This window comes from Neoarius graeffei, chromosome 9, assembly GCF_027579695.1.
Source record: "Neoarius graeffei isolate fNeoGra1 chromosome 9, fNeoGra1.pri, whole genome shotgun sequence".
In the NCBI taxonomy this organism is placed as follows: Eukaryota; Metazoa; Chordata; class Actinopteri; order Siluriformes; family Ariidae; genus Neoarius; species Neoarius graeffei.
Window position 1 is genome coordinate 92,215,891 of NC_083577.1, and position 15,904 is coordinate 92,231,794.

At 45.0% G+C, this 15,904-nt stretch overlaps 1 protein-coding gene across 6 annotated transcripts in view; it reads right to left on the bottom strand.

Annotated features, from left to right (window-relative positions):
• Positions 1-15,904, bottom strand: part of glsb (glutaminase b) — a 122,733-nt gene that overhangs the window by 74,353 nt on the left and 32,476 nt on the right. For 5 of the 6 annotated variants that reach the window (XM_060930461.1, XM_060930463.1, XM_060930467.1 and 2 more), the window contains exons 2-3: positions 11,871-11,967; positions 5,451-5,572 (exon numbers count right to left, since the gene is read on the bottom strand). In XM_060930461.1, coding sequence (XP_060786444.1) covers positions 5,451-5,572; positions 11,871-11,967 — 219 coding nt within the window. The remainder of the gene's footprint in view (positions 1-5,450; positions 5,573-11,870; positions 11,968-15,904) is intronic. The other variant, XM_060930462.1, reaches the window with a different exon arrangement.

Here is a 15,904-nt window from a genome sequence, read left to right on the forward strand (position 1 = left end):
AATGGTGGTTGCCTGCACTGAATTGGCTCATGCTTGACTAATCACTGTACTCTTACATCACTCATGGTTCCCCTTGTGCTGGGAGAGAACCTACCCTGAAGTAGGAGATAAAACATCCCCCAAAATGGCATTGTAAGAACTACAATCGTTCTCAATTCCTGCAATGTGGACACATGAAAAAGGGGAGAACTTCCTCCAACATTTCTAAGAACTATGATAAAGTTCCTCCGGTCCTAAGGTGTCTTATATCATGAGGAACTATACGTATTTCCATTTCAGCCCTATTACCTGAAGAAAAACACAGGAAGTGAGCTGACAATCAAGAAATATAAAATGCATAAATGCAAAAACAGCATCATGATGACTGTCCACAGAAAAGGAGAGAAAGTATTGGCACCCAATCGTTCTGAAATTTCCTAAAGCACACATTTCATTGATTGCTGAAATCAGTCACTTCCTGTATCGTCCTGATAAAGCTGTGAGCGCACACTGCGAGACTCCTCCTCTGCTGTAGGAGCCGAGTTCACACACGTCTCTCCGAGCAGACTTGGGATAAAAATAGCGGAGTGTGTGTGTGTTGATGACGCATCACTCGCACTTGGGGAAGAGAGAGGAGCCATGGGTGAGCAGGGAGCAGACGGTCAGCTTCTCCTCATCATCTGCACACACACTGGGTTTACACAGCACCACTTTCACACGGATTTCTGACAGACATCGTAAAGGAACGTCTTTGACGCACTTCCGTTTTAAAATATTGCAGGCCTTGAGTTGTTTCTGTCAGTGAGACAGAAATCTGTCCTTCTCGCTCATGATTATTTCTATATTTATTAAAGAATTTTGTTTTATATTTAACAGTTCTCGTCTTGCCTTTGTAGTGGTGTACGCAGGACAAATGTACTGTATATAAGGTTTCTCCAGTTGGCTGGAAGAGTCTTTGCAAGTGTTCATACAAATCTGATGAATGTCACTGATGTTCATCCTCAGGAGGTCGGTTTATCACCATGACAACAAAGCTGTGTCACTGTGAGAGATTCGTGATTCAAGTCTCAGTGTGACAGCGTTGCCACGACGCTCGTCTGGAGGACACCAAACTCAACATGATTATGATGGAGGATTGTTCATTTATTTATTCATTAACGTTATATTAAATAACATTGCACTCCTCATGCAGCGAGTTACAAAGCTAGCACACATGCTAAAAGGCCAGAAGAAATATCCTTACTAGCTTAAGAAATTCACTTTAAAGAACAAGAAGAAACATTCCATGTTTTTGTCTTCTTCACTTTTTAAAACATGTCTTTGCTAGACAGAAGATCGATACTGTTGTTATACTGAGTTTTTTATTAATCGCATATACTTTAACAATGATCTTAGTTACAGATTTCAGCCCAGATTTATTTGAGATCACGTCGTACGGTGTAATAATCTTAAAGAGGACCTGAAACAGTTTAATTTTGATGATAATGATGATTTTGTCCAGAACTGTGTTGGAACTAAATGTGATAAATTTTTAGATATAAAACGATTTCACCTCTACTTTTAACAACACTCTATAAACGTTTGGGAACTGAGGAGACCAACTGCTGTAGTTTTGAAAGAGAAATGTTGTCCCATTCTTGCCTGATATACAATTTCAGCTGTTCAGCAGTTCAGGGTCTCCTTTGTTGTATTTTGCGCTTCATAATGCATCAAATGTTTTCAATAGAAGACAGATCTGGACTGCAGGCAGGCCAGTTTAGCACCCATACTCTTACTACAGAGCCACACAGTTGTATTTATGAATCACATTTGACTAGTGTTGTAGTCAAGACCATCTAAACAGAGACCAAGTCATGACCAAGACCAGAGTGCATCAAAATCAAGACAAGTCAAGACCAAAGCTGGCAAGACTGAGTCAAGATCCTGCTTTGTCATCATTTTCTCTCTGCTGACATTACAGCTATGGTCCAGTGCAGCTACACGTAGGCAAACCTCAAAGCAACTTCTTCCTTTTTGTGGCATATTTAGCATACAGAGAGTGAAGACTCTCAAGTCACCCTGTATGTAGTTTCTCCTTCTGTAGTTGTTCTAGTTTGTGTAGGAACACCTTGTCAAGGACTATCTTTTGCAGGTGTTCTAAGGCAGCAAAATTTGGCTGGAGCCATGGCTGTATGGAGGATGCTCACACCTTTTCATTGTCTTCCCACATGTCCAGTGGTGCACATTGCTGATCTGGTGAAGGATGGCGGTCCAGTTCTCCTTAAGCCTGGCCATACTTCCTTCGCAGGTGCTCACACAAGACCAGAGACAGTTTGTTATCATCCTCATCCAGTCATATAGCTTCTCATTGTGGATCTTTTGGTCATAATGCCATTTTTGTTGCAGGACCTTCTGGATGGCGATCACAGACATCAGCACACCTTACTCTGCAAGCTTCAACAGACATCTCCCCATACCTTCAACCTCTAGCCAGTAGCTGTTCTTCACAGTTTCCTGCTCTACCACCAAGACTGACTTATTATCCAGACAAGACCAAGTTCCAAATGGTGTGTTGTTGTCAGGGCTGTCATATCTATTATCCCCACACACAACCAGTGGTTCATCATACACTGCAGGCAGCACAGCTTCATTGTGTGCTGTCTACACATCATTTACCTCAGGGATGACATAAGCCTTCTGAATGTTAACCCATTCTCTCAGAGTTTCCAGACCAATAGTGTAATGCATCTCCAGAAATGACCTGCACTCATTGCCAGGGGCAAAACAAGCTGCAGGGAGTTCCAGGTGTAATCGTGGCCATCAATGCTAGCCTGGGCCCGCCCATCCTAAGCATGACGCAACACGAGGGCCTGTTGCGAGCTTAGTCTGGCCAGGCAAGCTATCTACAGCTCTTCCAAGCTCCCGAAAAATCGGGGGCCAATCAATTTGAGCATCTCCAACGGCCCTGGGTAGAGGCGTGTTCAAGGCAGTGACGTAGTAGAACTGCAACTGGAAGCCATAGATTGTTTACAGAATCTATGCCGGAAGCGGTTCATTCACTAGAAACATTACGAACATGGAGCAAGTTCTCACTGAAAACGGAGCAAAGAACAGCCCTGGAGGTATTTATTGAAAGGAAGGATGTTTTCGCCTTGCTCCCGACTGGCTTCAGTAAGAGTTTAATCTACCAGTTAGCCCCGTCGCGTCATATACGTCAGAGGAAAGAGTGATGTGATTGGTTTAAGCTTCGTCACAGCCTTTTCTGGCTTCGACCAGTAGCAAACTGAGGCATTTCAGGGAGGCGGGTCAACCACGCACTTTGGGAAACGGTTGGGTTTAATATCTTTGCCAGACCAATAGATCGCAGAGCTTTGAAGTCGTGTTAGCCAGACTACATCAACGCATTCTGTCGGAATCTGTAGTCTTTTCCTTCGGGTTGGTGGCTGGACCTGACATTTGCCACAACATTCCCAGTGGCACACACAAAAGACTTTTAGTTCTTGGACAGATATGATGCTCTTTCTGTCCTGCCACCTCGCTCACTCATCACTAAAGCTTTCATCTCATCTCATCTCATCTCATTATCTCGAGCCGCTTTATCCTTCTACAGGGTCGCAGGCAAGCTGGAGCCTATCCCAGCTGACTACGGGCGAAAGGCGGGGTACACCCTGGACAAGTCGCCAGGTCATCACAGGGCTGACACATAGACACAGACAACCATTCACACTCACATTCACACCTACGCTCAATTTAGAGTCACCAGTTAACCTAACCTGCATGTCTTTGGACTGTGGGGGAAACCGGAGCACCCGGAGGAAACCCACGCGGACACGGGGAGAACATGCAAACTCCACACAGAAAGGCCCTCGCTGGCCACGGGGCTCGAACCCGGACCTTCTTGCTGTGAGGCGACAGCGCTAACCACTACACCACCGTGCCGCCCTAAAGCTTTCAAAATCTCTCATTTTTAACTCATCGATCCGTACTCAGAATTTGAGCCCCACTCCACTGAGCTGCCCCGCCCCCTCAATTCTTCAGCACTCAAACATGTGACAGGTTGTGATGATGAAGGTCTGAATTCATATTTTAGATTCTTCAGCGTGCCCAGTGTTTACCTTGATGACACTTTTACACACTATTGTCATTCTCTTAACCAGCTTCGTGAGGGAGTCACCTGGGATACTTTTCAATTAACAGCTGTGTCTCATCAGAAGGTCATTAGTCGACGAGTTTCTTACCTTCTTATTGTGTTTGAGATCAAACAGTAAACAGTAAATAATAAAAATACAGTAAAATAGCCCGATTCCACAACTGCAGTAATCCAGATTATGTCAAGGACCAAACAACTACGTAAAGAGAAACAACATCCATCATTACTATAAACACAAAGTGACTTTTAATTCATAAGAATAAAGAAAAAACGCTGAATCAGAAGGGGTGTCCAAACCTTTGGTCGTACTGTCAGCACCTGGCATGGCGTCTGGGTGGTGCTTCCCAGAGTGTATGTTGTTGCTTTGACTATCTGGTGTAAATTAAAGTGACCCCCTCTCCCCTCCCCTCCCCCACTGAGTCAGTGATCGTCAGTGATGTCACTAGTTAAAAAATGTGAACTAAAGTAGGACTTCCAATCCAATCAACCTCATGATGTCCCATTCTACACTGGAACAGGGCGGAGCTACACTTATTTGAAAAATGGAACTTAGATTAGTTACTATTTTTACGAAGCTTTAAAAGATACAGCTCTAACACGCTCTACACTACAGGATCATTCAGACGAACAGTTTCACCCGTCCCGTTTCTCACCATGAAGCGCTGATACACAGTCATGTGTGTGCTCCTAGGTTTAATTCTCCTGAGGGAGCAATCCAAACACCTGGAGCTGGAGGACCGAGTTTGCACTGTAAAGCTGTGAAGGCCTCTGCATGCTCTTGCGACAAGGCTTTCGCAGATAGCTTTTCGCAGACAGTTGTAATTTATCGTTGAGCGGGGAGTATAGGCGTGCGCGATGTTATTCACCGCCACAATGCAAGGGGGCGCGAAGTCGCTAGGAGTAGTTGGTGGGTGTGGTTAGTGGAGTGTTTATCCTCCAGTTACTTATAATGACTAGAACTTTTTTTTTTATAATGACTAGAACTGGAGTCGTATAGATGTACGTACTTCCTCACTTCCTCGATCAACCGCTCTTCGTGCTGCTCCATCTTCGCTCGTGTTTTTAAAAATGCCGGTCGTGAAAACAAACCAAACCGGGAAAGTAGGGAAGCGGAAGTGCGTGTACAGCGGATGTAGAGTGGACCAATCAGAGCCCTCTTGTCTGCGACGCTGTCTGCGAGGCTTCTGCGGTGGTCACAATTTTTGGGAGGTGCGCGCAGAGCGTCTGCGAAGGTGGGGGGGCTACGCAGACACTGTCTGCGACGCTATCTGCGAGGACTGGGTTGTCAGCATAAATTGGCCTTAAGTGAAGTAAAACCACGCCGGCGCGTGAGCTGACTCACTTCTTAAAGAGGTGGCGATCCAGCATCACTCCATCTGACGTGGACTTCAGGGTCACCTTCAGCATCTCCATACACTCCTTCAGCCGGGGGTCTCCTGTTCTCAGACCTGTGGCCTTCAGTGCCTGGACACACACACACACACACACACACACACACACACATTTATAATTTACTGAGCAGATTTACTAAAGTGTATTAAAACAAACAAACAATGTATATGACAATTAATCAATAGTAAGTGAAATGAATGAATGAATGAATGAATGAATGAATGAAGTTTTGGGCATTCAAAATGTTACAGTTAAAACATTATTAGTAGTATTACTAGTTCATGGTCATTAATAATAATAATAATAATAATAATAATAATAATAATAATATTATACATCAACAACAAATTTATTGCTAAAAACACACTACATACACAGCACAACTTCAATTATTTTGATTATTTATTTTGATAAAGTAAACCTGTAAATATAAATATTATATACAACAAACTAAATCAACTGTATTTTTGAAGATTATAATTTTTACAATTGAAACATTAAAGTGTACCTGAAGTGAATTTTAATTACTAGCTATTTCAAAAGATCACGTGTGATACCAGCGATTCTGTCATGTAATGTTCGTCATAAGCTCTTGTCAAGTACGCGTGAGTTTTAAGTCACCGCTCCGCCAGTCAGGCACGATCAGCGACATGCCGCCTCCTTCATGGGCGGTTCCGGCACCGATAGTGACACACGGTCATTGGTTTGTCCGACTGTCTGGGCTGCAGTGGACTGGTCACTGACCGCGTGCTGCAGACACCAGTCTAAGAGAACACATTATCAACCGATCTGCTCATCAGAAATAGAAGAAATATTTACACTTACTCGAGCTGATCTCTGGCTGGATTAAGTCAAAGTAAAAAAAAAATAATAATAATAATAATGATAAAAAATTTTTTAAAAAGGTGCCGTTCATCATCAGTGTTGCAGTTCTCAAGATTGAACCAAATCGCTGTCCTGAATCATAAAATGAATCATCTGACGGGCATAAAGTCCACGTGCCATCTCACAACAGGTTTTACCTTCAAATAGCCCACATATATCCCTGTATTCCCTAATGGGATGTCAGACAGATTTTATCCTGTTTACGGTGGGCGTTCCCACTGCGAAAGAGAAACCAATCAAAGTCAAAGTGAACTTTATTGTCAATCAGACCATGTAACAGAATTACACAGAGGATTGAAATTGCGTTTCCCCAAACTCCACATGTGCAGTATTAAAAAACTGACACACAACTAAGCATAAAGTGCACACAGACATCAACAGATAAGCAAATTAACACAACATATAGACAGACAGTGGGCATACAGTTCCCAGAATATTCACCGTGATCCAGAAATGTAGTCAAGTTTGAGGTGTTACTGGGGTGCAATAGTACAAGGTGCAGTATGGTAAAGTGCAAAGTGCAGAATAGCAGCATGGAGATAAAGAAGTTTTGTAAACTTGTATGTTCCTGTGCAAAAAAGAATATTGGCATATGTGCATATAAAGAGCATTGTGTAGACATTGAGTTTACTGTTTTGACAGTTTGCTGGTCTTTTGTGTGTGGGGTGGTTATGTTCTTGGAGTTTCCATGAGTGAGTTGAGCAGTCTGATGGCCTGTGGGAAAAAGCTGTTGCTGAGTCTGGTAGTCCTGCAATGCATGCTGCTGTAGCGCGTGCCAGATGGTAGGAGGGTAAACAGTTCGTGTGCAGGGTGGGTGGGGTCTTTGATGATGTTGATGGCTCGTTTGCGGCAGCGGGATGAGTATAGGTCCTGGATGGATGGTTGGGCTGATCTGGTGATCTTCTCTGCTGTCCTCACCACCCTCTGTAGGGCCTTCTGGTCAGCAACAGGGCAGCTGCCGTACCAGACTGAGACTGCTGGTGAGGATGCTCTCAATGGCACCCCTGTAGAAGGTGGTGAGTGCAGAAGGGGGGAGGTCGGCTCTCCTTATCCTGCATAGGAAGTGGAGGCGTTGCCGTGCTTTCTTGACAAGGGAGGTGGTGTTAGTTGTCCATGTCAGGTCATCTGTGATGTGCAGCCCCAAGAACTTGGTGCTTTTCACAGACTCCACAGCACTGCCATTGATGGTGAGGGGTGTGTGTGACATGTGATTTGTCCTGAAGTCCACAGTTATTTCCTTTGTTTTATTGACATTGAGATGTAGAATGTTGATGTCACACCAGTTGATGAGTTGGTGTACCTCCTCTCTGTAGGCTGAGTCATCGTCGTTGCTGATGAGGCCCACCATTGTTGTGTCATCTGCAAACTTGATGATGTGGTTCGAGTTGTGTCTGGCACAACAGTCATGGGTCATCAGCGTGAACAGCAGAGGACTCAGCACACATCCCTGGGGGACCCCAGTGTTCATGATGGTGGTCTCTGAAGAGTTTTTGTCAACTCTTACTGTCTGTGGTCTGTTAGTGAGAAAGTCCAGTAGCCAGTTGCATAGCGGGGTGCTGATGCCTATAGCACTGAGTTTATTCACCAGGTGTTGTGGGATGACCGTGTTGAAGGCGGAGCTGAAGTCGATGAAAAGCATCCGCATGTAACTGGTTTTGTTTTCCAGATGAGCCAGGCTGATGTGAAGTGCTGTTGCTATGGCGTCATCAGTGGAGTGTTTGGGACGGTATGCAAACTGGAATGGGTCAAATGTGGTGGGTAGGCTGGATGTTATATGGGCCTTGACCAGCCTTTCAAAGCACTTCATCGTGATGGGAGTGAGTGCTATGGGCCGGCAGTCGTTCAGTGTTGTGGCTGGGGATTTCCTGGGTAGCGGTATGATGGTGGTGGCTTTGAAGCATGCTGGTAAGATGGCTTGGCTCAGAGAGGTGTTGAAGATATCTGTGAGAACATCTGTAAGTGAGTCAGCACAGTCTCTAAGCACACGCCCAGGTATATTGTCAGGACCAGCAGCTTTCCTGGGGTTCACCTTTTGAAGGGTCCTCCGCACGTCAGCAGGGTCCAGGTGAAGTGTTACATTGTCCGAGCAATGAGGGGTTTTTGTTGGTGTGGTGGTGTTGTTTTCTTCAAACTGGCTGAAGGTGGTGTTAAGGGAGTTTAGGAAGTCTGTGCTGTCCTCACACGGTGGGGGTATTGGCCTGTAATCGGTTACTGACTGGATGCCCTGCCATAGGCGTCTGGGGTCTTTTGTGTCAGCGAAGTGTGATTGGATTTTCTGTCCATAGGCACGCTTGGCTGCTCTCACGCCCCGGTTCAAGTTGGCCCTAGCAGTTCTAAGAGCTACTTTGTCCCAGGACTTGAAAGCAGTATTCCGTGCTCTCAGGAGCTCACGTACCTCCCTGGTGAACCGGGGTTTTTCGTTGGCCCTTGTGGTGATGTGTTTGATGACGGTCACATCTTCCATGCATTTGGATATGTATCCCGTCACAGACTCCGTGTATTCCGTTATGTTGACATGCTGGTTGGTAGTGGCAGCCTCCCTAAAAACATTCCAGTCTGTGCAGTCAAAACAGTCCTGAAGAGCTGAGGTAGCCCCCTCTGGCCATGTTCTGATCGGTTTCAGATGGCTTGTTCCTGGTTAGCAGTGGTCTGTAAGCTGGAATTAGCATAACAGAGAGATGGTCCGAGTTTCCCAGGTGGGGGTGGGGAACAGCTCTGAATGCCTGTTTAATGTTTGTGTAGACCTGGTCAAGAGTGTTCTCTCCCCTAGTTGCAAAGTCCACATATTTGTGATAATGTGGGAATACTGTCTTCAAATTGGCCTGATTGAAATTGCTAGCGATTATATAGACAGAGTCCGGGTTAAAGTCCTGCATTGAGCTCACAGTCTGATACAATGTAGACAGTGCGTCCTTTGTGTTCGCACTGGGAGGAAGGTACACAGCTGAAATGTTGATGGCTGAGAATTCTCTTGGCAAGGAGACTGGACGACATTTAACTGTTAGAATTTCTATGTCCTCAGAACAGTGACTTGAGATAACTTTGACATTAGTACACCAGTTGTTATTGAAGAAAATGCACACACCACCTCCCTGAGATTTACCGCTGAGAGCGTGGCTCCTGTCCGCCTGGAATGTTGTTAGTCCATCCACCTGAATGGCGTTGTCTGGAACGGTGTGATTAAGCTATGTCTCAGTGAGGATGATGGCGCTGCAGTCTCTCACCTTTCTTTGTGTAATTAAACCCAGTCTGAGGTAGTCCATTTTGTTTTCCAGCAAACGAACGCTGGATAGCAGGATTGAAGGAAGTGAGGGTCTGTACGGTTTAGCTTTTAGCCTGGCGCTGATACCCGCTTGACTGCCCCGCTTGCTGGGTCTAGCACACCGCTTGCAACGCATGTTAGGTCTCTCCCACCGCTTGCGTTGCCTCCAGTGTCGGCCGGTGGCAGGAGGAGAGTCCGCTGCCTTGCAGGCCCCTGGGTCTTGCCGGTGTAGAATGCCTAGCTCGCCGAGTGCTTTGGGTTCCAAAGCCATCATAACTCCAGAAAGATCGTTTGAAAAGTTGCAGTTTCGTAGTCCGAAACCGAAAGAGTGAAAGTGATTATCATGCCGTGACCACCCCTGTGTCACTCACTCGTTCACTACTCCCTACTCCCTGCGAGTGCACTATATAGGGTGTAATAATCCTCGCTATCATTTCAGACAGCACTACAAAATGGCATCCTCACTATACAGTGCCCTACGTAGTGAGTAGGGAGTGATGTCGGACACAGGGCGTGTGAATAGTCTTTTATGAATGCAGAAGTGCGCGCTCTGGTGTGACTGAGGAAGGGGACAAGTTTTATGTTTCATCTAATTTAGGTCATTTAAACTCTATAATATGATTTGGCAGTGGGAAGAGAGGAAAGTGTAAAGTTTCAATATGTTTATCATGCTTGTACAGTATGATAAAAAATTAAAAGATATTTCTCTCAATCCATGACCTACTCATTCTAAACCTGTCGAGCTTCACCGGTGAAGCTCAACCAAATCTACTTGCACATAACGCCATGAAATAATAGATATGTGTCATAGAATAAAGATCTATGACAAGTATTCGATCTATATTTATTCAATGTGTTCTGAAGTTACTGGACTGGGAATCTCGACCCACAGAACACTGCTTGTTTACTCGCACCTGATAACCCAGAATCAACGACTGTACGCCACTTCCGGCCAGCAACGGCTGCTCCCTGTGGTTCTGCCTCCGCGGGTAATTCACGGAATAAAATTCTCCACAAAAGTGCTTTTATGGTGGGTTTTTTTGACTGAATGTGCGCATCGTCTTTTGTCTATAAGTAATACATAAAGCACGATTAATGTTGTAAGCATGACCAGCACCGGTACACTTTAATAATAATAATAATAATAATAATAATAATTTGTGCTGGAATATGGTGCAGCATGCACAGCACAGCTTTACTATTATTACCCATCCATTATCTGTAGCCGCTTTATCCTGTTCTACAGGGTCGCAGGCAAGCTGGAGCCTATCCCAGCTGACTACGGGCGAAAGGCGGGGTTCACCCTGGACAAGTCGCCAGGTCATCACAGGGCTGACACATAGACACAGACAACCATTCACACTCACATTCACACCTACGCTCAATTTAGAGTCACCAGTTAACCTAACCTGCATGTCTTTGGACTGTGGGGGAAACCGGAGCACCCGGAGGAAACCCACGCGGACACGGGGAGAACATGCAAACTCCACACAGAAAGGCCCTCGCCGGCCACGGGGCTCGAACCCAGGACCTTCTTGCTGTGAGGCGACAGCGCTAACCACTACACCACCGTGCCGCCCCCAATTATTATTATTATTATTCTTACTGAGGATTGTTTTATAAGCAGAACCTGCTGTAGAACCACAGAATGAGTCTGAACCGAGTACGAGCGGAACACTTGTTTATTAATAGACAGGTGTTTTAGATTGGACAGAGGAATCTGATCTAATTTCCTCCTGTATGATAGAGAAGCAGTTTTTATGACGTATCGGTATACGATACGCAGGTCACGGCGTGTGATCCAGTGTACACAGGTCCGAGTGTGATAAACTGTACAGGTTAGATAACCTCAGAGTAAACAAACACGACTCTGAGCCTGACGAGTGTACACACACACACACACACACAATAAAAAAGTCCCTCCTTTTTGTAATTTTACGTGATTAGTTTTGACTCGGGTCTCTTCGTCCAGCTGAACCCGGGGTCTGAGGTGAGCTTGAGCGTACACGTGTGCACGCCGGAATGACGTCAGCGCACCACACTGCAGGGAACGTTCTGGGATTTAACCTTTATTACACTCAACTGGAAATGGAAACCCAGGACACATGTTCAGGCCAGGCTTATATTCACTGTGTGTGTGTGTGTGTGTGTGTGTGTGTGTGTGTGTGTGTGTGTGTGTGTGTGTGTGTGAGAGAGAGAGAGAATGAGATGACGACGGCTGACCGTTATAAATTTGTGGGCTGGAATCTTCTCCTGACCCTCAGCAATGGTGTAGAAGAGCAGATCCTCCAGACTTGGCATGATCCCTGCCTTCCTTCTCCTGAAACACACACACACACACACACACACACACACACACACACACACACTCCTGTAAACATGCTGTTTCCTATTTAATAAATAAAGTGTAAAACACAAGTGTGCCGTACAGAACAAAACAAAGTGAAGTGAGAAGTGACAGAGCCGTTGCTATGGAAACGATAACGTTGTAGAATGAGTGCACTAAATGGGGATGAATCACCACGTCCCGACCAATCAGAGTGGAGCAGCGGGCAGCGCTGTGGTGTTCGGAGGGAACGAGCCGTGTGTAATGACATGAGCAGTGTGAATGTGTCGGATTTGGGAGGAGATTAAAGCTCTGTGTCGTGACCATCTTTCTCACGGAGCTATCCAAACACACACACACACACACACACACACACACACACACGCACATCAGCATAATCACTAAACTGGTGAGTGGAGGAGCAGCTCGTCCTGTGGTTAATAGTTTTTGGAATAAAATCTCGTGAGGTTTGTTGGTAATTTATCTGTAAATCCTCAGTAAATATCACACATCAGTAAAAGTAGCTTAAACACAATACAAATCACAATACGATATTTTTAACCATAATCACTCAGCTCTGACTCAAAACACACGGAATGGAATGAAGTGAAATGATACTTACACAGAGCACACACAGCCACAGCACGCGGGGACGGAGCACAGAGACACAGAGCACAAACACAGATGAGACACGTTACACACACACACACACACACACACACATTATACACACATCATGATGCAGGAATATGAAACACAATTCAACCTTTAAATTACAAATATTTAGAAAGGAAGTGATGCAAAATTAACACGACACTTCAATCCAAAATAATTATCAGGGCTCAACATTAATGGTAGTCCGACTGTCCGGGACAACCAAACATCAGGTCAAATCCCCATCTGCCAGTCCACAGGGACGAGCTGAATGCACGTTTAAAATCATTTTTAAAGTAACTATTCAAGATTTACATCAATAAAGTTCCAATAAAACCAGTTCAACCCCCTCAGTGACCCGGCTGTGTTACGGTTTACGAAATTCTGGGGAAGCCGAGTACAGCAGGTGTGTGTAAAAATAACCACGGCATAATATCTAATTATAGATTATTAGAGTTTCATCGAAATCTGAGAAATGGTGATCAAATACCTCAATAAAATAAACATCTGTGGTGAATCTTCATTTCATTCTGACTTTTTATTTGTATTTTTCTTTTATATGGTTCACATTAACCATCGCTGATGGGGTAAAATATTTCGGGGGAATTTTACGACAGCAAAAGCCAAACTCTGTCACGGTTTGTTTTCACTGACGGTGTGACTCTGTCCCCCTCATCATGCCCGGCTCATTTTCTTTAAATTAATTTATACTTCAGGTTTTACTGGATTAATGAGGATGTAACTTTATTTTCTGCAGAAGCTCTGAGTTTGGGAATCTAACTCTTAAAACTGTAGCTCAGGTACGGGGTTAGAACACACACACACACACACACTGGAATGGGCAAAGAATCATTCAGGGCTTCTTAAAATTCTTATAATCTCAGAATATTTATAATCCTCTGCCTGGTGGAGAAAAACAGATTTTGTGTGTGTGTGTGTGTGTGTGTGTGTGTGTGTGTGTGTGTGTGTGTGTGTGTGTGTGTGTGTGTGCCCTCAGTAATATCCTTATCCGTGTTATGGATTAAATGTTTTGAGAAAGCGTTTATTGCTGTGAGAAAGCCGAGTGTGTGGGTGACGGTGGGGTTCTGGGGCGTTCAGACACAGCGGTGCACATCAAACTGCTTTCATAAAAATTTCTCTCCAAGTCTCTGGGCTGTTTGCAAATCTTTACTGAAGGGAAACAGAAAATTTACTTCACAATCTAAACACGGGGCTTTCGATCGTTTCTGTTTATTGTTCCAGTTAAAGTTTGATTTTTATTGAAAAATTATAACTCATTAAAGCAGAACGATGATCAGAACTCTACCTGCTTTTAGATTAACTTCATTAATCACTTTCCTTTCGCTGAACTCATAAATACACGGGAATAAAACATTTTATGGTCAGGACAAGGGAAGGCTCTCACTGCTGCTCCGACTGGCCGTGGGGTGGCGGTGGCGGCGGTGGCGGCGGTGGGGAACTCAGCCCAGTAAGTTACAGCACATTTAAAGAATATCCAGCGTTTTTAATCCCACCTGCACTTCAGAAGACAGAAAGCAGGTGAAGTCAGAACCACAAACCCTGAGAAACGACATGGTTACCAGGCAACAGTGAGTGTTTTGCATCGGCTGGCAAAGCGTGTGCGCGAGTGTGTGCATGCGCGTGCATGTGTGTGAGCAGACGCGAGAGCAGCAGGTCGAGAGACTGAGCGAAGCTCGGAGGAATCGCAGTCAACTGAGAGGGATGACGCCTCGTTTCCTGGAACGGTGAAGACAATTTAGTGCCATTACTGCCGATATAGAAGCCATTAGACATTACCGCACATGCGCACACACACACACACACACACAGAGAGAGAGAGACAGAGAGAGAGAGAGAGAGAGAGAGATATGCAGTAGGCCAGAGCCACGTGGTCTTCTCAGGAAGCTAACACACTGTAATATGAGAGTGGAAGAAGGTCAGGAGAAGCGATGTGTGTGTGTGTGTGTGTGTGTGAGATGCTCCTATTTGTAGCCCCCTTCACATATGAAACCTGTTAATGCAGAAGCTAAGAACAACACGTTATAGAGACCGTTTCATTCTCGCTCAGTGTTCCAGCCCAGTAAAGTAGTGGGTGTGGCCAAACTGGAGATCACGCACAATTCATTCCAAATTCCAGCCGTATCTGCTGCTGTCTGGTTTCATTACTGTACTGGATTTGTATCTGGTGGCTTTACGGGGCACAGTATGAATGATCTCACTCTCTCTCTCTCTCTCTCTCTCTCTCATAGGATTGTGGGTAGTGGGTGAGAGTGCTACACACGTTATTTAACAGACATTTCTCCCGTCTGACCCTGAGACCCGGGTGGACGTGCACGCCAGAACACTCCGTTGCTATTGAGGAAGTCCGAACTGCATTCAGTGATCAAGGTGGGGGAGCAAACACCAGATCAGCTTCTCGGATGAACAGAGCGGTGGTGGTTTTTCTCGCCAAGGCTGAAATGGTTGATACACTAATCACACAGAGGTTAACGATAAACAACACATATGTACCTGCGTTTCCACTTTCCGGTGTGTCTCAGAAAATCACATTATCTAACGTGCCTCCTTTACTTAAAACTGAAACCCTGAAGAGTGCATTCGAACACTACGGAAAACTAAAGCTGTGCTGCCTTTCAGAGTTTTCAAGTGTAGGTCATGAAAAGAATTTTCCCGACACCCAATTATTTTTGTTTAGTGACCGAAAGCTACTGAATTTGAATCACAGACTTCCAATTTTATTAGTTTTTTTTTCCGAATAGAACAATGACTTCAGAGCCACGTGGCCCCAAATTCTCCGCTACTTTTTCCTGCTTCACCATGACCCAATTCAAGATACTACGTCATGCATCACGTGGTGGGCTTTCCCCGTTCACGCAAGGCATTGTGGGATACATATTTGAAACAGGAGAGAAAAATGGAGGACGTGAGTGTGCGAATGAAACGTGAAAGAGCGACTACAGTAACGGAAAGAAAGCGAGAAGAAGAAAAGACGTTATGTTCTATATGAAGGAAAGGAAACGCAGGACCAAACTAATAAATATGGGCGCTCAGCGAGCACCTCGGTGTGATCAGCTGTTCGTTTAGCGACAGAATGATGGAACTGTCAGTGCACGCTCAAAGGGAAACCTGTAGATGGCAGTAATGCAACACTGTGGATGCCAGCTGCTGTAAAACCCAAAAGAAGAAGAAGAAGGTAAACCTGCGCATGCGCACACGGACTTCCTCTGTCTGCTTGACTGCGCCAAGCGAGCGATTTCATGCACATTATTTGCTTTAA